Source organism: Podarcis filfolensis, assembly GCF_964270895.1.
Source record: "Podarcis filfolensis genome assembly, chromosome: Z".
NCBI lineage: Eukaryota > Metazoa > Chordata > Lepidosauria > Squamata > Lacertidae > Podarcis > Podarcis filfolensis.
In genome coordinates this window covers 24,628,887-24,655,417 of record NC_139617.1, presented here as the reverse complement: position 1 = coordinate 24,655,417, position 26,531 = coordinate 24,628,887, and the positions used below count along the sequence as shown (strand labels likewise).

The window sequence follows — 26,531 nt, the reverse complement described above, 5'->3', positions numbered from 1 at the left end:
AGGTACTTTGAAAGACCTCTGCCTTTAACACTGGAGAATTGGTGCCTGTGGAAGAGTTAGCAACATGTATGGATATAGAACACAGCAGTAGGGGATTTGTAAGCCTGTGAAAGAGCACTGCATTTGGGCATTGCTGTTTCTTTTATCTCTGCCCCTTCCCTCTTTGGCTGTATTCCAAGCCATAAGCCTTACCCTTTGATTGCTGGGCCCACCAGGCCCACCAGACACATGGACTCTTGGAGGTGGGTTTTCATGTTGCAAATTGGGGTTCCCGTGCTTGAGCAGTTAGAGACCACTCCCGTAGAAAGTCCTCTGCTAAATGGATAAATAGCCTGACCTTGCATAAGGCTGCTTGCTGTGTTCTGTTATAGGCTGCCTTTCCCTATACCTTTTTTAAGTTATGCAGCTGGAGCTTGTATATATCACTTTTTCTCATAAGCCCTGGTCTCATCATTGCTCCCAGTATTTTGGAATCAATTGCATCAATAGACTTTCAAGTAATTTTGTAGAGAGAACCCACCCACACTCACCCCATGCATGTGGAGCTTTGGCATTTGGTTGTCTGATGTGTTTCTTTCATTATAAAAGAAATGTAGAGTTGTAGATTTCAACAAAAGTTTATTATGTTTTGGAGTAACAAAAGAATCACTGCAGTTTTCTCACCCCTCATCCTGTTACACATGTAGAATTGGAAAGGGACCCCAAGGGTCATCTAGTCCAACCCTCTGCAATGCAGGAATCTTTTGCCCAACATGGGGCTCAAACCCACAACCCTGATAGAAAGAGTAACCCTACATCACTGATCACAGTTGAGTGGGAGAGCAAATGTGTATTACTCATTGGTAACAAATATATTCTATAAAAGCAAATAACAGAAAAAATACAGATTTGTTTGAGTATAGAGACTGCAGTACAAGACAGAAGGAAAATTAAACTAAACAGCTAAATACTTCATCCAAAAATTATATTCATGTTATAAAAGGAAAAAGACATCCTGTCATCTTGACTATTAAGCATCCCAGTGAAGCTACAGATGTTAAAAGTTTAAAAAAAAGGTAAAGGGACCCCTAACCATTAGGTCCAGTCGTGACCAACTCTGGCGTTGCGGCGCTCATCCTGCTTTATTGGCTGAGGAAGCCGGCGTACAGCTTCCGGGTCATGTGGCCAGCATGACTAAGCCGCTTCTGCCGAACCAGAGCAGCACACGGAAACGCCGTTTACCTTCCCGCCGGAGCGGTACCTATTGATCTACTTGCACTTTGATGTGCTTTCGAACTGCTAGGTTGGCAGGAGCAGGGACCGAGCAACGGGAGCTCACCCCGTCGCAGGGATTTGAACCGCCAACCTTCTGATTGGCAAGTCCATGCTCTGTGGTTTAACCCACAGCGCCACCTGCGTCCCTCAAAAGTTTACATGGGTGCAAATTGAACACCATAATTTTATCAGATAACCCAAGCTAGATGTTCCACAGTGTTAAACTCTATCCAATATTTAGAAACCATATCAGCAATCTTTATCTTGCCTATTTATCATCACTTGGCAGGGGCGGGGTAGATATAAAACTGGGGCGGGATTGATGCAGGCAAATTCAGCAGTGAAGTTTAGATACCCTTAACTTGAAACAAGTCCTCATTGTCCTCCAGCATTTGCTCTAAAGGATATTTGGTTGAGAGCTATGATACAAAATGAAACCTTAGCAGTTTTTAATGGGAACAAAGAAATATACACGAATGCATGGGTACACAGGGTGTACATGCTGTATTCCAATATACTCTTGCAGCAAGAGAGAACTGCCTGCAGAAGTATACATTATAATACTCGTCCATGCATAACTTTCCATGAGGATGTTTTTCTCAGAGAAGCTGTTGCACAGGAGGATGTTTCTGAAGTTCCCTGTGATTGGAAGAGGAGGCTCAATGAGCTGCTTTTAGGAAAGTTGGGACTGAGAAGGCCCATTGCAAGACAGAGCTGGATGCAAGCTGCTTTTGATCATCCCCATAGTAAGTGCAGTTATTATGTAGGATGAAAAATGTAGTTTGGCAGATAGTTCTAGGATAGCGTTATTCTGAGTAATAACTTAAGCTGTGAGCTGTGGAAGAGCTATAGTTGTTTTAGAGCCTAGAACATCTCATCCCATTTAATAAGGAAAATGCAAAAGAATAATGTATCGGCACAGCATTGTAAGTGCTTTAAAAATATGATTTTTACATATATCTTAAAAGTAGGGGTTGCCAACCTTAAGCCATGGGTACACTTGCATTTTTAAGTGTGTGCTATGGGCTCCAGACTCTGGGCATTTCAGTAGAATTAATCTGAGCCTGGAAAGTACTATAGAGATGATTGAAGGAGTGGAGAAGAGGGCTGCTCTTCCAACTTCCTCCTTCAGCTCTGTGTACTTTTCCAAGGGGACGGGGGAAAGGTGGCCACCCTGACCACCTCATAACCAAGAAGACAGTGAAGGGGAGAGGTCAGAGGTTTTGTGGGTACCAAGGCAAGACCTCAAGAGCATAGGTGCAACGTTTGCAATACGTGTGCTAAAGGAATAGTACCTGCCTTTCTTTAGCTGTTTGAAAGCATGGGGTCTCTAACTCCTTAAAGACCTGTGCTCCAATTCTGAAACCTACACACCAGTTGAAAAGATGACCAGTACTGCTAACCTGCTGGAGGACAAGGGGGTGGGGAGGTGAGATAGATACTGTGCAGCAGTGTGCATGCAGGCCCAGGCCAGGGGACAAAGCTGCCATGCATGGTTCTGGGTCCTGGATGTTCACATACAGCCAAGGGAGTCACACGCTGAGCAGCCTTTTGTGCATGCAGGTCCTGATCCAAAAGGGGGGACCTGCATGTAGAAGCCCTTGCTGCACTGGGGAAAGTGGTTAAAATGGTTGTGCTTTTTATAAATTTGTTTCTGGACAAGTTGCTGTTGGGTTCCCTTAACGTTGTGAGGAAAATTTAGGCAACTGGTTGGCGCTCCATTTCTTGTGTCGCATTCTCAGGCATGGCAGCAACCTCAACCTCCTCTGGGGTGCTGTATTCACTGGTCTCATTGGATTCTTTGCTTGGTGGAACAGCTGCCACTGGGGCACTTTCTTGGCTGGGCACAGCAGCGTAGGCAACATTCAGTGGTTCTTTATGAGCCACAGTCCTGCAAGACAACAAAGTAAGAGCATTAGTATTCAGAAATTTCATGCAAAACAGAGAAGGTTGTAGTACCTTTGGGGGTTTTTTTATTTGGTTGTTGGTTTTGTTAAGATTTTATGTATTTGATATTTTATGTGAACTGCCCTGAGACCTTCGGGTATAGGGCAGTATAGAAATTAAATAAATAATAGCAGTAGTAGAAGTAGTAGCCAAATCAATTAAAGCACAGGTGTCTCTAGGAATAGTTCTCCCTTTTCCTTTATTCCCCAACCCCATCACATTTTTCAGATGGCTCATGGTTTTGAAGATAACAACACAACAAGCTGCACAGCTACAATGGCTATAAGAAGACAGAATTATAGGGTTGTGTCCAACACAGTGCTAAGTTATAGTACCTTGTTGTATACTGCAAGCGAAATGTTTTGCTTCAGCAGAATGTTGTAGTGCAACAGAATGCAAAAGCTGATTGCAAAGCCTATTCTGCAATAAAGTCACCAGCAACCTGTTGTACAATAAGTTTCTGCTAGCCCAGCTGTTGTGCTGGATTTCTCTGTTGCACAGCATTAGAACTCACCTGTCTATTCGCAGAAGAGCCCTTGTTCTAGCAGACAGACGGCGGATATAGCCCATCATGTCTGAAGCAAACTTAGAGCAATGCCCTACCTACCCCATGCAGGCAGCAACTACAGCGGTTGGCGCTGTGGTCTAAACCACTGAGCCTCTTGGGCTCGCTGATTGGAATGTTGGCAGTTTAAATCCACGGAGTGAGCTCCCATTGTTCTGTCCCATCTTCTGCAAACCTAGCAGTTCGAAAGATGCCAGTGCATAAATAGGTTCTGCTGTGGTGGGAAGGTAAACGGCATTTCTGTGCGCTCTGGCTTCCGTCACGGTCTTCCGTTGCACCAGAAGCGGTTTAGTCATGCTGGCCACATGACCTGGAAAGCTGTCTGTGGACAAACGCTGGCTCCCTTGTCATGAAGTAAGATGAGCGCCGCAACCCCATAGCCGCCTTTGACTGGACTTAACCATCCAGAGGACTTTTACCTTTACCTTTTTTTACAGCAGGTGTGAGGAACCCTTTTCAGCCTGAGGGACACATTGCCTCATGGGCAATGTTCCAGGGGAGTTGTGTGCCAGTGGTGGGTGGGGCCAGAATAAAAGTGGGTGGAGCAGTTGTTATGACTCTTTTTGAACCTTTGTATAGTAGGCTTCATTCCAACCACAAATATGTCAGGTTTCTGTACACACACATATGTGCAAGCAGGAACCATTACTACAGTTCAAATAAATATTTCAGCCAGGGAAAAGAACTGGGGAAGAGCATGGAGCGGAGCCAGTGGGAATGGAGCGTGGCCAGTGGGGAGCTACAAGGGCCAGACAGAGAAACCTGGAGAGCTGCAAAGCTGAGCCCCCAAAGCTGAGGTTCCCCATGCCCAACTTACTGCATTTCACTGATTGCAGCTTTCTCTTTTTTCTTCTTTTCTTTCTCCTTTGAGGCTACAACCCAAACAATTACACCAATCAGAGCAGCTGCCAGAATTGCTGCAATTAATGCTCCAACAATAATGCCACCTTCTGAATCTGAAAGAATAGGGAAGCCAACTCATTTAATATATGGAATGAACTTCACAGATTAGAAGCAATGCACACTGAGAAGCCGATGCGCGCCTTCTTCAGGTGTGCTCCCTGCAAAGCGAGAAAGGTGGTGCTGTTGGGGCAGCAGGCCCATTGCTGATCTTGGGACCCCAGCAGATGCCTGACCTCACCACCTTCTGGCACTGGGCCCTCAACAGGAAGGTTAGGAGAACATATTTAACCTTCCCTGCTGTTTATGACTAGCTAGCTGGAACACAGCCTGGAATGTTGTTGGTGTTGGGACGGTTCCTTTTTATTATTATTCTTTGGCAACTGAGCGTTTTGAGTAGGTTAACAAAAGCTGGAAATGATTCTGACTCCACATTTCCTTTCAGGTCAGCAGCAATTGATGTTCTTTCAGCAACTCAGCAGAGAGAAACAGTTTCACCAGTGGCAGCTCAAGGTTTTGGAGGGGCCCCGGGCAACCCTCCACGGCCCCCTCCCGCCCTCAGCAAGCCTGCCTGTTCAGTGCAGCAGGTTCAGGAGGCTTTTGTCAGTGGGATGTGCATTCTTGGCAGATGCCTGAGTTTGCCATCCCTGGCTGTAGCACCACATCTTTTAAATGTGTCTTTTCCTGTGTCTGTTCTGTTGTTCTTGAAACCATGCAAAGCACCTGTTCAGCTCAGGTCTTGTGTCAGCCCCAGACATCCTGGAGCAGCTAATATTTGGGAATTTCACTGAATAGCTATTCCAAATATAAAGAATGAAAAGGTTGACATAACTATAGCAAACTTACGTTTTGTAGTGAGGTCGATTTGGCAGGTGCTGTTTCCAAGAGAGTTAATAGCTGTGCAACGGTAGTAGCCTTCTTCAAACTTTGTCAGGTTTCCTATTACCAAGCGACCACTTTGAGGAACTGTAACAAAACGAGAGAGAAGTTGAGGTTTAATTTGTTTACCTAAGACATTTATACATTCCCACCCCTACCCCATTCAGTCAAAAAGGCTGCTAAAGCAGCTTACAAAAACCATTAATAAGAAGGTCCCTGCCCTCAGCTGCACAACCTCAGGTGTACAAGAGGCATGATGCACAAAGGAAAGGGAAGAAGCGGGGAAGGTAAGTTCAAGGTGGGGTCAGCTGCCTGTCAATCCACTGATGTCCTGATGACATCCAGTGACTGATAGGTGAGTGGTCCTGCCCACCTGTCAAAATCAGCACGGGCTGTGGGATGGGAGAAAAGGGTCTGCAGGGAATTTGTTGGTGAAGAAGCACCATGCAGGACTGAACTCTTTGTTTGGATGGTTGTCCAGTCCCTAAGAAGGGAGAGCATGAGGGGCCCAGGCCGTGGCCCACTAGGAGTTCGCTTCTGGACAACAGACAGAGGAGGCATGAAAGGAACTGCAGTACAGTTTTCCCCACTAGAGGGAGATGTTTTGTTTTGTTTTTATATTACAGCCGTTCTTTCTAAATTTGCATCTATCCATATAAATCAGCATGTGCACATCCTATGCAAACCAGTGCCCTCTCTTCTTCTTTTTGGTTTTCTTCCTTTTGGGGTGAACTGTGGGTGGCCACCCTATTCATGTCAGGTGTCTCATGAGGGCTGTAGCTCAGTGGTAGAGCACCTGCACTGTATGCATAAGGGCACTTGTTCAATCCCCAGCACCTCCAGGTGGGGCAGGGAATTATCCTAGAGACCCACTGCCGGTCAGTGTAGGCAACACTAACCTAGGCTGGCCAACAGGACTGACTCAGTATCCTATGACAGATTGCATAAGAGGAAGGACCCTCTCTACCACACTGGAATGCTCTTGTTTAGAGGCAGTTTTTGGTTTCCATGCTTGCCAAAGGGATTTAAAGATTTGTTATTTAGAAGAGAGGTAGCAGCACTTTCCCTTGTGAATGGGGCACTGGATAATATTTTGTGGGCTTCAACTTCAGGAAGGTAAAATGTTAAGCAAGAGTTCCTAGCTGTTGAAGCAGGTGAATAATGGGACTCTTCTGCATAAAGGGGTGGCAGCTGTCCTTCTGCTGAGGTTTTCAAGGAAAGGCTGGGCATTGACCATCATCAGGGTTACTTTCAGTGTAGAATAAAGGTAAAGGTAACGGTAAAGGTAAAGGACCCCTGACAGTTAGGTCGAGTCGCGAACGACTCTGGGATTGCAGCGCTCATCTCGCTTTACTGGCTGAGGGAGCTGGCGTTTGTTCACAGACAATTTTTCCAGGTCATGTGGCCAGCATGACTAAGCTGCTTCTGGCGAAACCAGAGCAGCGCATGGAAATGCCATTTACCTTCCCGCTGGAGTGGTACCTATTTATCTACTTGCACTGAGTGCTTTCAAACTGCTAGGTTGGCAGGAGCTGGGATCAAGCAACAGGAGCTCACCCCGTCGCAGGAATTCGAACCGCCGACCTTCCGACTGGCAAGCCCTAGGCTCAGTGGTTTAGACCACAGTGCCACCCTGCTTTATTCATCCCAGATGACCCAAAGCTTCTTGCTACTCAAGAGTTCGGGCAACCACCAGTATTTTTCAGGTGTCCTCTTTAAGCCACCACATCAGGCTTTGCATATTGCCTAAATCAGGGATGGGGAACATGTGGCCCTCCAGATGTGCTTGGACTCTAGCCCAAATCAACCCTGCCTAGCATGACCCAATGATGGCAGCTGAAATCCTACGACATCTGGAGGTTACAGTTCCCCCATTTCTGATGCTCAGAGCCAGTCCACACCTAAGGCAGGGTGTTATGTACTGAGTTGAATAGGATCCAAAATGCAGCAGTCTGATTGGTCCTACAACAATAGGATCCAAAATGCAGCAGTCTGATTGGTCCTACAACAATAGGATCCAAAATGCAGCAGTCTGATTGGTCCTAGAACAATGCAGAGTATGATTGGTCCGCAGGAGCCACCCAATCCAGCTCCAGGTGGAAGTGAATCCACAACCTGATTGGCCTACAGGAGAATCCCGGAATTAGCCAATCACGTAGGGCCCATTGTGTAAATAATGTATATAAAGCAGACATCCTGGGGGAACTTCCATTCCTCCTTACCACTATGAGCTGAATAAAGAGCATGAAATCCACTCTCGACTCTGAGTATATTTCACAGGGTGTGGCAGTCACCTCAGGCAGCGGAAGGCCCAGAGGCACTGCCACTGGTGGTGAAATGTTACCAGCAGTGGCACCAGCTTCCAGTGAGATCTCTCTAAAATCTCGCAAGATATTGCAATGCATGCCAGATCTCAATGGAAACTGTTGCTGTTGCTTTGCAGGCACTGCTGCACAACCAAGTTAAGAGGGCCGGTCCTGCCGACATAACTTAATACACAGATATTACTTACTGTAGTTCCCTGTCACGTGTACGGCTGAATCTCCTGATACTCTGTGCCAGAGGTATACAGGTTCAGGCATCCCCGTTTCAGAAAAGCAGAAAAGGGTGATGGCGTGGCCAATTTCAGTCTCCTTATCTTGAACAAAGCCGCAGTGAGGCTTGGAGGGGGGGACTAGAAAACAACAGCAGAAAAGGCAGATCAGTGAAGTTCTCCCTGAAATCTGTGGCATCATTATAAATACGCCCTGTCCCAGTTATTCTAGAACTATCGGCGAGAAGTAAAACTTTATTATTATTTTTAAATTAAATCACTTATTAGATGTTTTATAAGTTTTACATCACCAAAACAAATAAATTAATTCAGCAATACGAAAGAAAAACACAGGACTTTTAAATATATATATAACACATATATATGTATATAACAGTATATCCCCCAAAAAAACTACTTTAGCCCTTGAACAGTAAAATAGATTTATTTGCATATATGGAGCTGGTAGAGAAGGAGGCAGGAAGCCCAAGCAATAGGAGGAGCCAGAACCAGTGACAGGCAGGGCCAACTAGGTCTAGTTTTGTCCCCATCTTCCTCCTTGATGGGTTCTGCAAGAGCAACACTGACCCTGAGTGGTTGTAATGAAGTTAGACAGATGCCAGGGTTGGCTAAGACTGAGGTTGGTGGGGCAGTGCCCCATTTGCCCTGAGAAACCACCCTCCACTGCTTCAGGGGGCTACCATCACCACCACCTTTTAGGATGGGGTTTGGGCGGGGTGGTTGCTAAAGATTTTTATATTATTTCTGCAAACCTTTGTTCCTTCAAGTCAGCTGACATTTCTTCCCCATATAGGTGGTGCTGCTTTGCCTAACATAATGGCTGGCACTCAGGAGAACTGAGTTCCTTTGTATGAATATATAACAATAATGATAAGGCACTTCTCTGTAAAAAAATATCCAAAGCCACTTATGATGAAAGTCACCCAGTAAAAACACTTAAAAAGACTCACATAAAACTGACAGTGTAGCAACAATCGAGAGTCAGCAGAGCAGGTTTTAAAAATTCAGTAAAAAAAAAAAATGCATGTGAAAGAGCCATGGATCACCCATTAGAACCATGTTGTTCTAACATTTTGGCTGTGCCTCTTGCAGTCAAAAGATTGCCTAGAAAATAATGTGGCCCCCAGGCTTTAAATCAGTTTCCATCAGCCCCAGCTAGCATGGCCTATGCAGGGGTGCTGGGAGTTGTAGTTCAGCAACATCTGCAGGGCCACAGGTTTCAGTTTCAGTTTATTACAACAGACAACAGACATGGAGCCAAAACAAGGCAACTGAAAAACAAGTGAGAGGTAACAACATGCTTGGTAAAATTCCCAAGGTATTCAGAACTACAAGGTGTTAGCAGACCTTGCAGTTTGGATGAATTGTATTGGAATAAGAACTTAAAATTTCTGGAGTTAAAGGCTTTACTCATGCAGGAGCTATTTACAGAATACGTAGAGATAAGAGAGAGAAAGTGACAGACATATTGCTGGGAGAGAGCAGCAAACAAAATGGCTCAGCTTTTAAGGGTGAAGTTAACTTATGCAAAGCAAAGATTACAAGCAAGTGCTGGCTAGGTTGCTATCCAAACAGTACCCTCTTGTGGTTTAAAGTAACACATGCATTAACCAGAAACTCAAAGAATTAAACATCGTTCTTTGAGCAACCATAGGAGGAACTCACTTGCCCCTGCCTCCAAAATAGTCCAAGAGAAACTGGATGTGCTATACACCTAGAATGCTATATATCAGCTGGAAAAGAAACATGAAAACCAGGGGACTGGAATGCCAGGGAACAACTGGCTGGAGCCCTGATCAGGAGTTTTCCAGTTAGGATCTGTTAACGCTGAGTCTGAAATTCAACACAGTGTACAAAATCAACAGGAATGAAGAAGAAGAAATAAATAAATACCTAGTACGCTGACAGACATTGTTTTTTCACCCTGGGTATTTGGGTTTTCAGGGTTGAAAACTTCACAGGTATAAATACCAGAATCCGATGCCTGCATGTTTAAGATGGTTATTGATGCATTTCCTAGTCCGGTGGCGGCTCGAATGCGACCATGAAACTGTCCGTAAGAATTCGAAATGGATCCCTGCCGATAATAAATCTGTAGCACAAAATTTAAGGTCAATCACAGTCATAGTAATGAAATAAGATATTTGTATTTTCTGTTTTTTTAAAAAAAAATTACTTCCAGTATCTCTGTTATCTTTCAATAGAGTAAAACAGTTGTAAATTCAAGTAAACAGAGTAAAACTAGAGTCATGTTTTTGAGCTCCACATGATCACAGCACATATTTTAGGGTTGCTATATTTCAAAAAGTGAAACTCCAGACGCAAAAGTTGTTGAGCTTTTGTTGCTGAGCTGTGTCATTGACACAGGACTTTTCCATAATTCTGGCATCGAGTTGCCAATTGCCAATGTCACATTGATCAGTGTAGCTGCTTTGCAAAACGTCATGAAAAATAAAGTGAGTGCAAAATGGACCAATAATTTCTACTAGTTTAAGTTATAATGATCAATCCCTGTCACCCAGCAGCAAAATCATTCTATTTACTTTACAGATCAGCTTGATTGTATTCAAAGAAACACTCATGCAAATGGATGCTGGATTGACTATTGCTTATCCTCAATGTTATCTAGACACTGCCGTTGACTGAAAGCAGGCTGCACCCTAAAACTACCAAGGGCTGTTGGTTACTGCAATAAGTAACATCCCCCCAAAAAAAGAGTCACACAAATGAAAGCTGTTGCTTGGGGCTGTTCTATGCAACATTGCATCTCCTTCCCAACTAAAAGGAGTGAAATGGAAAGATTTAAAAGTCACAGGGGACTAGAAAATGGTATAAGGGTGCCCCCAGAATGTCACTCTGCAGGAATGATTCAATCTCACACCAAAAAGCTTTGTCACTCTAGCACACTCACAATATTTTTAAGTGTGTGTGAGTGTGTGTGTGTGTGTGTGTGTGTGTGTGTGTGTGTGTTGCAGTTTGGAAATTGATGGGAAAATGCACTGAAATGTGTGGGGTGAACGAAAATCAAATCAGCACAAATGCTCATTGTCATATAACCTACTTACAAACAATTCTGAACAAATGCTCAGTAAAGACCAGATATAATCTTACCTCTGCACAATATTTGGGCAAGCCAATCAGGGCAAATGCTCACTAAATGGGGTAATCTGGAAAAGCCCTAGCTGAAATGAAACTATGTGAATAATTTTAGGGTACTTGGCCACCAAAGGCCTTGTTTTCTTCTAAAACCAAAGGCTTTAACTCCTGGAAGAAGAATTGTTTATTATGGCCTCAGATCAATTAACATTCAGTGCAAAAAGAAAAGATACAACACTTTTTAAAAGTACAATTAAAATGCAAATACGTTTTTTTCCCTTTCAAGAAGCCAGCAGAAAACTCTCTCCTGATCTGCATTGACGCCAGAATTTTTTTTGCGACCCTCTCAGCAGGGCTGGCCCAAGACATCTTGGCACCTGAGGTGAACCACAAAATAGTGCCACCATCCTGTCAGGGAAGAAAGTATGAGGGAAGATCTACATCAGGAACAAGGGGAGGGGGGAGATAAAGATCTACAATGGGATCTGCTGCTCTTGTGCCTCCTGCCTCCTGAGATGGTCACCTCACCTTGCCTCTCAATGATAAAAGAGAACACATTCCTTAAAAGCAAAACAATACCAAATTTCTGGGAGAGAGATTCACAGAAAAGTTATCAATAAAGAGATAATATAAAGGCTTGACTCCTACACAGAGAACTCAACATGGTCAAAATCTGACCATCAGCTAATTCTGCCAGCAACTCTACTCTTTCCTGAGAGATATAAGGAATACATTTCCACTGTAAGTATGTATTTCCTCTGTACAAAAACAATATAAAAAGAGCCTGCTGGATCAGAACAAGGGCTCATCCGGTCCAGCACTCTGTTCTCATGGTGGCCAACCAGATGTCCAGGGGGAGCCCACAAACAGAACCTAACTACAACACGGTGATACCCAGCAACTGGTAATCAGAGACTAACTGCCTCCAACATGGAGGTAGGGTATAGCTGTCATGCCTAGCAGCCAACTTCTCCTGCAAAGAGAAGTGTACTGGTAATGTTAAAGTTCAGGAGCTCACCATGGCAGCTCCTGTAGCCACAGTCCACAACCCCAATCCACACTATGCCTGATGTAAATTTTGGAGGTCCCTTGGCACCCCCAGGTACAATAAGTCTACCTCAGCATTGACATTACCACCTGCTCCTCCTAATCACCTTTTCTACCAACTGTCTGCATGCCAGGTAGAGGAGTAGCAAGCAAGCAGTCAGTGGCATCTACTGCTCCCTCTCTGGCCCTCCATCCAAGCCAGAGATAGATGAACAAATGGGTTGCAACAGGAAAGAGAAGAAGCAGGTCCAGTGGGTCAGCTGCACATGCATTACCTACGAATCCCTTGCGCACATAAATATACACCCCAAAGCAGCAATGCACAGCATCATTAAGTTTCAGCTGAAGGTATTAAATATAAATAAACAAGAGATTACAAACAAATACCACATACGGGGGTAATATGACCAAGGGCAGCCCTAAACATAATAAATTGCAATAAGCCAAACAGACCCGAAATCCTTAGCGGTAGAGTCCTACACTGATAGCACTTCTAAGGAGACAAATCCATTCCTTGGTCTTCCCTGGTAGAACCATGGTCATCATAACCTGCTCTGAAACCCAAAGAGCTACCTCTGTTATTAACTATTATGATTGCTCCACAGATTCCTTGAAGGATCAGGGAAGCCATGAGAAGACATCACTATGGCTTTGAACAAGGGTGGGGAACATGTGACCCTTCAGATGTTGTTTGACCTATCAGCTACAGGCAGCATAGACAGTGGTCAGGGATGAAGGGAGCTATACTCCAACAAGAGCAGAGGGACACAGAATTCTAGAATAAACCAGTGGCTACAGAAGAAGGCACTAGCCCTTTATTTATCCATCCAGGGGTGAAGGGTGAGGCCCAAGCTATAAAATTTGGCACTTGCACCAGGACACTGTTGAGAGAACTCGTATGTTCTGCCTCAGCTGCAGGATCACTAGCTATGGTCACAAAACCCACTTGTAAAGCCTTCTCTAATGTGCTGATCCTGCTTTGCCTAAACTTCCTGTCTGGTTGGACCACTGGGACTACTGACTTCCTGCTTGCATGGTCCATCACCTATACACCCATCATGGTTACTAGAACATGGATAACTATTGCAAGGTTATATCTGTCCAAACATGGTCATAGTTGGTGAATCTCCTGAAGCTGAAAAAAAGACACTCTTTGCTACCAAGGACACCTGATGCTCAAGTGACAATTCTGGATCCAAGAGCACCCCCAAGCTATGAGCCTACCTCTTTAGGAGGTGCGCAATCCCATCAATGGCAAGTTGAACACCACAAAACTGTACAGATGAACCACCCACCAACAAAACGAAACAAAACCCCCCCACCCACTAACAGTGTTTTGTTAACCACCCACCAACAGTGCCCCATCTTTCCTGGCTTGAGTTTCTTAGTCCTCCACCAGTCTACTACCATACCCAGGCACCAGTTCAGAACATCTACTGCCTCTCTTGGATTAGAGGATTAAAAGATATAGAAGTGAGTTTGGATTATTTCCCTTTTTAGCATCTGCCAAATCTGTCAATTTCAGTTTCTCAGTCTTAAATTCAGTTCTCTACATTTCTGCAGTAGTTCACTCCCCACCTCCCCCCCCCCAAAAAAAATCCTCATGAGAAATCATCAGCATTTTAATGACATTTTTCCTAATATACACATTTTTGCAAGCAGTTCCCCTGAATGCATGTTCGTAATTCCCACTAATATATGCATTTATATACCCAGTTGCCCCAATATACACATTTTTGTACATATTGCTTGGTTGCCGAACCACATCACAAAATTTGGAGAAGTGCGAATTTCAAAGGATAGCTGAGTCCTTGACTGCAGATTGTTCTGGTATTAAGTACTTTAATATTCAAATCCCAACTGAACTAATTATCAACTGGGGAACTTTGATTCTGTCACATGAGGACTTGCTGTGATTAATTCTGAAATGCAGTCTTAAGACTGTGTGAGGAAGAAGGTTAGAGCTTATATTTGAGAAAACCTAACTCCAGAAACCTGCAAAGAGGATATAGAAGAACATAAATAACAATGCTAGATATCAAAGTAACATGTTATAATGGGCAGCCTTTGGAAAACTCAGTTTCATAATGAAAAATAAAAACATTTCCTTAGAAAGCTAAAGTTTAAATACGTGCATATTACCTCTCATGTGTTATGGAGCAGAAAACTGGACCATGACACAGAGAAACATGAACAGCTTAAGAACAACACAACATGCCATGGAGCATGCAGTTTTAGTAATATCATTCAAATACAGAAAAACTAATAACTAGATATGACAGAGATCAAAAGTTACAAATATAGTGGAAAAGGACGCGGTTAAAATGGACATATGCAGAATCGGTGGCAAGAGGCAACTCAGGCTGATGGAACAAAGCAGTGTTAGTATGGAGATGCTACAACTGCAAAAGACCAAGGGGATGATGTCATGGATGATGGGTGGATGAACTAAGAGCAGGGATTATGTGGATGCAAGAAGCAAACAGCAGAAAGTGATGGAGAGAACTTGAAGAGGTGCATATCCAAAGACGGACTTGAGATGCTGTAGAAGAAGAGGTTTGCCTTACCTTATTAAGCCAGCTACACCTTCCCCGTGCATCTGTTAGGTACACCATCATTTGACAATGATCGATGGTCTTTTCATCAATAAGGTGGCACGGGGAAAGCTGCATTTGAGTAGAAATGGGCTGAGAGATGAGATGTGACTTTTTGAATGCAAAGCTGATGCTTTGCCTACTGACCTACAGCCCTTCCTCTGTGTGTTTGATTATCATTAAGAGGGAGGGGACAAGTCCAAGTATGAAGGCATTCATAATTTCTAAAGCATCAGAGAGACATGGAAGCTTGCTAGCTTAACCTGGTATCTTCTCCCAAAGGAAGTAATCAATCATGTTGGAAAGAAAGGTTTCATAATATGCCATCTAAATTAGGGAGGTTACAGGTAAGATGTCATGGTTCATAGCGGGATTATAGTATTGCAGAGGAACATATGAAGCTCCTTATGCCAAGTCAGGCTATTGGTCCATCTAGCTCAGTGCTTCCCATACTTTTGGGGCCACCACCATCCTGGTTCCATAAGATCATCAACAATGCCCCTATCCTACAAGAAGCATTATTCAGAATAGTGGTTTGCATGACTCACTAAGAAAGATAATAACACAATAAAAATTCAACACAGTAGCAGTAATAGTCATAAAGGACAAATTAAGTGTTCAATTAAATTAATACATTCCTTTTTGATTAAATATTTTCATGGCATGGTCAATAAACATTGAATTGTAGCTATACCATTTGAAGATGTCAGTGTCAACATAAGCTATATTCAGTTTTTTTAAAAAAATACACTTTTTAGTTCCCCAGGATAACTGTAGTAGTTCCCCAGGAAAACTAACTTACATGCACAAGTGTGTGTGTGTGATTGATGCACACACAAATAAATATATACTCTGATATAATATTGTAGTTGAAAAAAGAATGCACAGCAAAGAATACTGCATGAAAAAATATTTTTAGGCATTTTTACTCATGAAAGCTTAAGGGTGAAGGAAATTATAGCAAAATAGTTATATATAACTACTTAATAAACATATACAAACATCACCTAGCGCAGATGTACAGTAGCTAATTTATAAGAAAATCAGTAGCTATTGTCAATAATCAGCTATCTTGTTACTTGTGACATTTCAGAAGCATAAATACAAACAAACATTACCAAAGTAAATAGCTTTGAAAGAGATAATAACAGTAAAATTTAAATACAAAGCGAGAGAGGGGTTTTGTACTAGGTTCTAGCCTGGTCATAAATAGGTGATCAATGTGCGCATAGGGGCCCACGTTCCTATCACCCCCTTGGCTCTTAGTGTCCTGCCAGGTAACCCCAGCACCCAGGTAATCCCAATCCCACTTTGGGAACCACTGATCTAACTTATTACCTTCTCGCTCTCTATGGAGATTCTAACTCATTGTTGTCTAGGCTGACTGGAAGCCGCTATTCAGGACTCAAACCAGGCTTGTTGTTTTAACTAGCTCTCCCTGGAGTTGCCTGGGATTGAACTTGGAACTTCCTGCATGCAACATACCTACTCAACCTCTGAGCTGAAGCCCTTCCATCTAAACCTCAGGAGAGCAAGTTTAAATCATATTACAACCTTTGGATGTTAGCCTTGGCATTTCATAGCAGAATTATTTTAAAATGCTATTGCAAAACACACTCAGCATTTTGAAAGAGAAAATCTTGCATCAAATAGGTTGTTCCCCTCCCCAACCCAATAATGGTTGTTCCATTATTTCCAGTGGAAAATAGAGACAGGAATCCCACCAAATGACACCACAACAATCCTATTCCCCTACCCTGTTTTTTCACCATATTTGTGGGCATCTGTAGTTCCATCTCCTGACCCCTTGCCTATCAGAGTTTTGCATATGGGGCTCCATCCCATGACATCAGAAGATCCTGCCCCCTGGTTCACAATGGCATGAGTCCCTGTGCACAGATTCAAAGTCTTCCAGGGAATTGTTTTCTGTGTCTGGCCTGATTCTGTGGCGGACCATGGCAAAAATTATCAGGCAGTGCTCACAGGGTGATCATATTAAAATATTGGGTTGTATATTGGGTTGAACAGACCCTGTTGCTCTTTGAATGGAAGTACACAACCTGAAGGGATAGGAGAGCATGAGGGAGATGAGTGGTTGCCTTGGACTAGCATATGGAATTCTTTGGTTGGTAAACTAACCGCACAATCCTAGGCATGTCTTCTGAGAAATGAGCACCTCTGAGTTCAATGGGGTTTACTTCCAGGGAAGTGTGTGCAGGATTGCAACCAGAATGTGATAAGAATCAGTAGCCAGTAAAGTGAGATACAGGGAAGTAGCCAAAAGGACCATTCCCCAATCCAACAAGTTTGCAGCCACTGCCCTCAAGTCAGAGCAGCTTCAAGTATTTACGGGTATATTTAAGGGTGGAATTAAAAAAAAAAGGCATGTAAAATGACATATGGAAGTAGCTCCCTGCTATGAACCAGGATTCGCTGCTGTGTCACATGGGAGAGCAAGCAGGGTGGGGCAGAGCTGTTTACCCTGGCTTCCTAGCACAGAGGTTGATCCTAGTAACTGAGGGGAAAAGGGAGGGAAGGTCAGCGTGATGTGGGCCTGCACCACCCCACCTTCCCTGCTGCCCCACCCTTCTCTCTCTTGGTTACCAGAGCAACCCAGGTTGGGAGGCCACATAAGCAATGCCTATCCCCACCCCACCCCGTTCCACCCCAATGGCTACTACTGGTCGCATGTGAAATGCTTCCTTCATCTTGTGGCTGCCAGGATGAAGAAAAATAGGGGTTTTGCTCAAGACGGTTAAAGGATTAATCCCTGTTCGAAGTTTATGTCTCCTCCTGCTGTCCCAAGGATGTACCCACTTCCAGGGAAACTTAATTATCGAGTAGAGCAGTTTGATCTTATCCTCTGGTGGTCAGAAGTGACAGGAGGGTGCCAGCACTTAGCTGACCTCCTGGTAGCAGAGTTGCTGCTGCGCACTGGTGGGAGGGAGATAGTTGGGAGGTTTGTATTGTGCAAAAGCACCAGTGGAGCCATGTGGTGCCCCTGCCAGTGTGTTTGCACCACATTGAACTCCATGTCACCTTGCCCTGTCCACTCTCCCTCCCAGTAAGGGGCACAACTCCACTACTGTGAGGTCAAAACGATTTTTAAAGAAATATTTGGGCCTTCCTTAGAATAACTTAAAACTACATCAAAAACAGCAATTGGCATTCAAAGCTATTGGTAGCAGGCGATACATAACTAAATACATGGCTATATAGATATATTTCTTAAAGCTTCTTACTATTGGGCGGTTCTTCGAATTGTGATTGTAGAAGCTCCACTGAATGAACAAACCAGATATAGACATCTCCGTTCTGTATGTGCAAAGAAGAGTGACATTCGCACCAACGGTTGTGTTCACAGCAGTTTGTGGCATAGTCACAATCACACAGCTCACAGGTCCTGTGGAAAGCAAGGCCAAGCAGGTCAATCAAAGGCTGTGAGAAGCCAAGGAAGTAATACACTGTTCCCATATGTTCCTATGTGTTCCCTCCATTGCACCATGATCAAAGGTCCTATCCAGGTTTGCCGAGTGAAGTGCTACATGTGGGTAGGGGCTTTTCGGCTGTAGCATCAACTTTATAGAATGCCCTGCTCTCTGGAAAGGTTGGAGCAGGGCTGTAGCTCAGGGGAAGGGCACCTGTTCTGCATGCAGAAAGTCCTAGATTCAACTCCTGACACCTCCAGAAAGGTTGGGGAGTTTCCCCAGTCTGAAACCCTGGAGAGCTGCTGCCAGTCAATGTAAATGATGCACTGAGCTAGGCCTGACTCAGTTTAAAGCAGCTTTGAATGCTTAAGGTCAAAGGTAAAGGGACCCCCGATCATTAGGTCCAGTCGTGGCCGACTCTGGGGTTGCGGCGCTCATCTCACTTCATTAGCCGAGGGAGCCAGCGTACAGCTTCCGGGTCATGTGGCCAGCATGACTAAGTCGCTTCTGGCGAACCAGAGCAGCACACGGAAATGCTGTTTACCTTCCCGCCAGAGCGGTACCTATTTATCTACTTGCACTTTGACGTGCTTTTGAACTGCTAGGTTGGCAGGAGCTGGGACCAAGCAACGGGAGCTCACCCTGTCGCAGGGATTCAAACCGCCAACCTTCTGATCGGCAGGTCCTAGGCTCTGTGGTTTAACCCGCAGCGCCACCCATGTCCCTTGAATCCTTTGAATGCGTGGCTCTTTTTATTTGCCCTATCAAGTTAAAGCATGGCTTCTTGGGGTAGCTTTTGGAAGTCCATCAGGCTGCGGATTCCTAACTCCGTTGCTTTGGTAGTATGCAAGACTCGTCTTCCGCAGTTATTTTATGTTGGAACAAAGATTCTTGTGACTAACAATTAAAGACTAACCATTTTATTATGGCATTACAAGAATAAGTTTGTTAGTCTTTTTATAAGAACTTTGTTCTTTTTGCTGCAATACAGCTACTCTTCTAGAAGATTTACATTGGGCGTTTTTCTCCTTTGTATTATACTGTGCATTTTTATTATGTTTTGAGGTGGTGCCATTTTGGCAGACTAGGTGCAAGAAGGCCATATGGAATTTGAAACTGATTTCCACCCAATCTGAACCTAAAGAACACTGGCATATATAAATAGAAGATAGAATAAAATTCCTCCAGGTCTGGAGGATACTTATTGTTCACAAATGAAAGGGACTTGATTTTGGCTAAGCATTTTATATTGTTTATTTATTATAGTCACTTTCCACGGGCACAGATCTGAGTGGTTTTGCCTTTGCCATGCCACTTTGCCCCAGAAAACCCACACTTTTGTGCGAAATCGGCATTCTGCAGAAAACCCTATTGCAATTTAGCACAATACTGCAGATGTTCCCAGAGAAAAGCAGCAAACAGAAGTGTAGATGAGGCCTTAGTTGGATATAACCCACAGTATAAAGATAAAGGGACCCCTGACCATTAGGTCCAGTCGTGACCGACTCTGGGGTTGTGGCGCTCATCTCGCTTTATTGGCCAGGGAGCCGGCGTACAGCTTCTGGGTCATGTGGCCAGCATGACTAAGCCGCTTCTGGCAAACCAGAGCAGCACACGGAAATGCCGTTTACCTTCCCGCCAGAGCGGTACCTATTTATCTACTTGCACTTTGATGCGCTTTTGAACTGCTAGGTTGGCAGGAGAAGGGACCGAGCAACGGGAGCTCACCCCGTCGCAGGGATTCGAACCTCCGACCTTCTGATCGGCAAGACTTAGGCTCTGTGGTTTAACCCACAGCACCACCCGCATTATATTTAAGTCTAAAAAGGCATGGGCATTCATGAGAGCTTGTGCCAGCCTAGTATAAATGTTTCACCTTATAACAATTGACTGGTGTCGTTTCACAAACTACTTTTGAAACTCAGTTTTCTATGAGACATACAGTACAGGTTCTCTGGATCCAGATTATAGGTTAGTAATTAGGTAGTTCACTCTTCCATTCCACTCAGAAATAGGGATGGAGGAGGAATTCAGTTCAGCAGGCCAGGATTATCAAATACACACTTTCAAATGCAAACTGAAACACAGTGATCCTTCAAAATTAACACCTGAATTTTGCAGTGCAGTTCACCCAACCAAACATGCTTACAAAAACTGCATATATTAGAGGAAATTGTGCGCAAAAATGAAGAAATTGGTGGAAATAATATACATAAATGAATGTTTGGCGGAAATTGTGTACATTAATCAAAACTGCATATAAAAATATCTATATACTGTATGAAGAAATTCACACTAAAGTCCTGGTGAATTTTCACAAGCACCTTAAAAAATATCAAATTGCTGTAAAATGTGACTTAGTGGTCAAATTTGACGTAATGGTCAAATTGCTGTAATATGTGGAAAACTGCATTTAAGATTAGAAAAATTAGAAACTGAGAACTGAAACTACAGATCTCTCCGTCCCTACTCACAAATCCCACTGCATTAAATGGATCTTACTCCCACGTACTCCAACACCCTCTGAATTAGTAATCTCCGAGTTTTAGAGATACTTTTCAACAGTTTAGAAAAAAATCACACAGTTATCAATGTATAAGAAGTCTTTAAGCTGCAGAAAAATTAGTTTTGCTTTAGCTCTATCCCAAAATATATATTGCCTGTGTTGACCACAGTCCAAAAAAGATAAGCCCTTTCATTCTTGTTTAATTTCAACTGCTATATTGCATGAGTCTTACCTGCGATTGCTGCTAGAATTACAAGTATCTTCAACATGGTTGCTGGTGTCTTCACAGGCCCAGAGAGAAAGCGACGCAGATGCTGTTGCATGAAACAGCAAATCCCAACTGAGGACTTAAAAAAACATGCTCTAAGTTTCATTTTATCAGGTAGAGGTATTGGTAAGTCAATAAAACTTTTTTGTTTTTCAACTTTATCAGATTCATAAGACTGTTCTCAGGGTAGCTGGCTGTATGATTTGTTTAGCTGAAATCATTTCATTGGGTGTGTGCTGTTGGGATATGTGTTAATAATAAACCCAACAATTCTGTAGTGCACACAGGGCGAGATTTTACCATCATTATTCATGATGAGAAACCATTTCTGTGGCTACTGTACAGAATTTTAGTTGCATTTCACTTGAGATGCAAGCTTCTAACTGATTACACAGATTCCAACAGAAGAAACAGTCTATGGGCCAAGAAGGGTGGTCATTACCATCTGGAGTGAATAAATGAGCTAGGCTCTCATTGGGAAATAAAAACACCCAACCTTAGTTATGTATAAAATAGCAAAAAACAAAAACAAAACAAGCCCACATAATATACAGTTTGGAGCTATACCTTTTGCCTAATTTGGACCCCAGAGGTCTGAAATTCACTGGAAAACATCCATAATGTATTAAAATAATTTGGGGGAGCATAATTGAAAAGACACAAACAGACAGTGCAAAACCAGTAAGTCTGGCCCAGGGGAAATACATTCTGCCCCCCACCCCAGAGTTTCATTTCCCAGTCTTTAGATACTATGTATTTTGGCTGGGGTTTTCTTTTTTACAAAGAAAACATAATTAAGGTGGTTTTTGGTGAAAGCTATTTATTACAGATGGCCAACATGGCTGATAATTCTACTATGATCATATACTATCAAAAACCCTTGTTTATTTACTCCAGATGGTAACAACCACCCCTTTCTAGAGCCCTGAACCCCAGATCGATATAGCTGCTGGCTGATGTAACCCCAAACCATGGGCTAGCAGTATGTGAATATGAGCCTACCATCCTCTCAAATTTGCATCCTCCCATCATCATGTATGGCCAGAAGGTGGAGCTTTTGCCTTTCATTTGAGTTAACGGCAGTTTAACATTTCACCTGAACCAGGGATTGCTGTTTAATACCAACAATCCAAGGGTTGTGTAGATGCAGAACCTTTTTCAGCCAGAAAGCCAAATCCCCTTCTGGGCAACTTTCTGGGAGCCAGAGGTAAAGACTGGCAGAACAATTCATACAAATTTTACCACTGAATAGTAGGCTAGTTTTCACGCTGGCCTCCTATTCCCCTATCAGGCAAGCAAGAGATCAGATTTCAAGGACATATTCCAGCCAGGAACAGACATTCTCAAGCACTGTGGGAAACAAAGCTAGTGAGGGTTATGGTCTGGGGAAAGATGGTGTGAGTGGGGAGCGGACAAAGTCTGCAGAGATTCCCAAGGATCAGAAATAGAGGCCTAGAGGACAACATTTAGCCATCAGTTCTGATGTTCTCTGCGGCTGATGCAGTACTAAACCCATGATTTACAGTTATGTCTGAGCAGAGCTTTGTGTCTCGCCACTACCTATTCCTTGAAAAACAAACAGATGGGGGGAGGGAGCTATCCAGTCTAGTAATTGAGATCTGGTTATACCAAACATCTTCCAACATTTTGTAACTGGCTATGCCCCTGCACTGCTGTTTTGTGGTCTAATAATTTTCAGCCCTTTCAAGTGGGCCCTGGAGTTAGAATGTTTGAGGACCCAAATGGATGGTGGCATGGGGGGGGGGGGGGAGAGGAATGTCAGATGGAGAAGTCTGAGGGAGAAATAAATAGCCAGGTAAGGTGGATTTCATTCTTCCCCTTCTCCCTGATGTAGAGCTTCACTCGTCCCTTCCTCTCTAGTGGGGAGATGCCATTTTACACCCTCCAACATTTCTCCAATTAAAATAGGAACATCCTATTCTACGTCAGAAAGCTTCTGATATACTTCTGTCACCTTGAGCCAATTAAAAGCCCTCTGCCTGACCTACCTCACAGGATTGTTGTAGAGGAAAAAATGTGTGAGGTAATGGATCGTGTACAACACCTTTCACAGACAAACGGAATGAAATTAAAATTTTAGCTATAAGCTGCCTTGAATCCCTGCCAGGGAAAAAGTGGGATATACTACTAGTAGGAACAACACCAACGGAAATTGAGAATGATCAGGAACATACCAGAGAATAAATCCTATTGAACTCAGTGCGACTTACTTCTCAGTAAATGTCAGCGTCACGATTTCCTTTATTTAGTGCAGGCATTTTATTTTCAGTATCTACACACATACGCCCCCTCCCCCATGCCACTTTAAATTGTTTTCTGAAACATGGAGGGAAAGAAAAAGAAAAACAGGGACATTCTAGGGTCTAATCAGAAACCAAGATGGTTTCTGTAATTCCTGTCCCTGGAAAACTGGGACACTTGGAGGGCATGCTATTTTGTGGTTCGTCTCAGGTGCCAAAATATATTGTGCCAATTGCACACTCCTGTACATAACTATGTAAGTCCCACTAAGTTCAGTGAAGCTTACTATCTGTTAAGTTTGCAGGCTGCAGCCCAAGTTAAATCATTGCTCATTATCTTCTTTGCCAATAATCTAAGAATGTAGTGTCTCCATTCATGCTTATAAAGGAGAATACATAAATTTACTGTAAAACATGAAAATATGATACATTTGTTTCTATGTAGTATTTTTGCTTTTAGCTTAGTGAATTCAAACATTAAGGCTGCAGTCTAAAGTCCACTTTCAATAAGACTTCCACAGAATTCAACACCTCTCTATTCAATAGAAGCTAGCTCTGAGTAGGTTTGGTTAGGATTATGCAGTAAAATCTCTACCCTAGTTTTCTGGTCTTCATAGAGTTGGCGGGAAGGAAGGAATTAAGGTTGGAAAGGAGCTGATATTTGCCTCAGAACCCTCAGCCAAACAGAAGTTATGAGGTCTGCCTAATGAATAGAATACGTTGCCCCCCTTCCAAACCCTAGGTCTCTCTTGAAATAATGCTGCGTCATCAACAGACCCAAATCAGTATTTTCTGAAACTGACTCTCTACCAGCCAAGGCTTTCTCCAGCTGCTAGTGCAAGGCATTAACAAGGAACATTAGCTGGTGCCTGCAATACACATTTGAGAATATGCAGCTGGTGGCATGGAAACACTATCTCAAGATAGGCTGGAAAATTAGCTTCAGTACCAGGCAGTGCATGTTAACACATGAGTCAACACCAAACAAACGGAAAAGGCCAGTACTTAGTCACCTACATTTATACACTAAATGCAAATACAGTGAGCCTTCTGTAGAAGTAGAAAAGCATGGGCACTCTCACCTAGGAGAAAACTAAGGCCCTTAATCCACATCCAGACACTGCTAGTTCTAATCAGAGTAGGCCCATGGAAATTGACAGGCATGACTATTCAGTCCATTAATTTCAATTAGGTCTGTTCTGAGTTGAACTTAATTGGGTTCAACCCATGGCATTTCACAGACAAGCCAGTTGCAGCATGTGTTTGCAGCCACCTTAATAAATTAATTCACTTGTTCCGTTGTTACTTCCCACAATGTCTTGAAGTTACTTACAAAAACAAGCAAATACAATACATACCCCACATAAATATTATCTTTCAGTTTTAATGGCAGACTCAACGCTAATAATACAGGGGGGAGGCATTAAAAGAGGATTAGATAAATTTATGGCGGATAACTTGTTTTAAGTTATTTTTTAATACTGCTTTTAATGCCATAACCCTCCCTGGGACCCTAGGGTGAAGAGCAGCAAGAAAGAAAGAAAGAAAGAAAGAAAGAAAGAAAGAAAGAAAGAAAGAAAGAAAGAAAGAAATAGCCAGTGGTTACTAACCCTGATGAATACGGTCTGTCTCCACTATCGCATGAGGGGTGCTTCTGAGGACCAGAGGCTGGAAAGAAACCACAGGAGCCAAGAGTGCAGTTGTGCTGCAGTTTGGCTTGTGGATTTCACTCAGCGTCTGTTTGTCCCTTAAATGAACAGGATGCTGCACTCTTTTTTTGTTCTTACGTATAGTGTTTTTCTTCTTCTTCTTGATAATCTTGCGCAGTACTGTAACTATTTCATGGTTTGTAGACTAAATAAACTGACCCTGACAATACATATCTATGGAACAATTGTGACATGCTAAAAGTGTTCATCCGCAAAAGTTGATTATGAAACAAGGGCAGAGTATAGTTTGCAAACGTCACGGTTCCTCCAAGCACACAGATGCTCCAATGTTTATCAGATAGCCTTGCTTTGGGCCTGTTTCATTCAGCGCTTATCACTTGAGTTTGCTAACAAGGATGAGAGGCAGGATTCAAAGGCTGGTGTGCAGCAGCTGCTGGAGAGCAACTGCAATCGTGCTCTGCTCTGGGCTTTACAAAGGCTTCTCATGGGTCACTGTGACAAACAGGTTGCTTTTTTCTGACTCAGCAAAGCTCTTTTTATGTTCTCAAGAATGTCAAACAGGTGTAGTGTGTCTACTCAGGAGTATTTCTGCTCAGGACTCCAGCCAGCCTGGAACAGGAACTCTAGTACTGTTTGGGGCACACAAACAAAACTTCCCTTTGCTCCACTCTCCTGCAAGCTTTTATCTATATCCTATGCACCACAAACAAACATGAAACTGAATATATTTTACATTCCAGTATGACATTTAGCATATATCTTGCCCATCATCATTATAATAAAAGGTTGCAACCCATGTAGAGCTAAGTATTGGTACAATTGTTCTGTTGGTGAAAGTTTTTTTGCCCGTGGAATGTGGTTGCCCAAGGGAATTAATAAAGAGTTTCCTCAATTGCAGCTGTTGAATTGGATTTCTCTGTTGTGCAACATTAAAACTTACCTGTCTGCTACTTTAAGGACCAGTGAACAGAGTACATAGCCCTTGACTGCAGTAAGAAGGAACAAATTGCACGCACCCACCCACACCACATATGGAAAGAAAAGAAAGAAAGAAAGAAAGAAAGAAAGAAAGAAAATTTTATATATATATCCCTTGGGGAGTGTGTTGGTGTGGAATTATGTCTTCTTTTGGAAGTGAAATGTGAAATAGTTATTTGTCTGCTGCCCATGAGTAGGAGTTACATATGAATGGGCCTTTCAGCATAGTCAAGACTGACTCAGAGTCTGCTAACAGGAGTTTCTGTTGTCCTGGCCCTTCCCATTTTCCTTTCTATCTTTAGATAAGGGCCCACTTGCAAATGTGTGTAAGGTTCATTGTTGGAGAATTGAACTCCCAGTTAAAAAGCACTTGAGCCAAAGAGCATAGGTATAGAATAGGTGGTGACAGGAGAAGGAGGCATGGGAGTTGCCCGCCTCATTCCAGTGCTTCTCACCTTCCTCACATAAATTTCCCCAAGGAAACCTTGAGAAGTTGTTTAAAGGTGCTGGTGGGGTAAAGCACCGTTCCTGGCATTGTCTGTGGGAAGCCTTGCGCTTTAAATGTACAGTGTGAATGTGACCCA

General features: G+C 43.2%; 1 protein-coding gene across 1 annotated transcript; it reads right to left on the bottom strand.

Annotated features, from left to right (window-relative positions):
* Positions 1–598: 598 nt before the first annotated feature.
* Positions 599–25,059, bottom strand: VSIG1 (V-set and immunoglobulin domain containing 1). Its single transcript, XM_083595313.1, has 9 exons — positions 24,910–25,059; positions 21,003–21,117; positions 18,079–18,239; positions 14,810–14,908; positions 9,993–10,191; positions 8,058–8,219; positions 5,513–5,632; positions 4,584–4,722; positions 599–3,145 (listed from the first exon to the last, which is right to left on the bottom strand). The coding sequence occupies exons 2-9, from the start codon at positions 21,091–21,093 to the stop codon at positions 2,953–2,955; spliced, it is 1,164 nt and encodes a 387-aa protein (XP_083451439.1). The 5' UTR covers positions 21,094–21,117; positions 24,910–25,059; the 3' UTR covers positions 599–2,952.
* Positions 25,060–26,531: the final 1,472 nt, after the last annotated feature.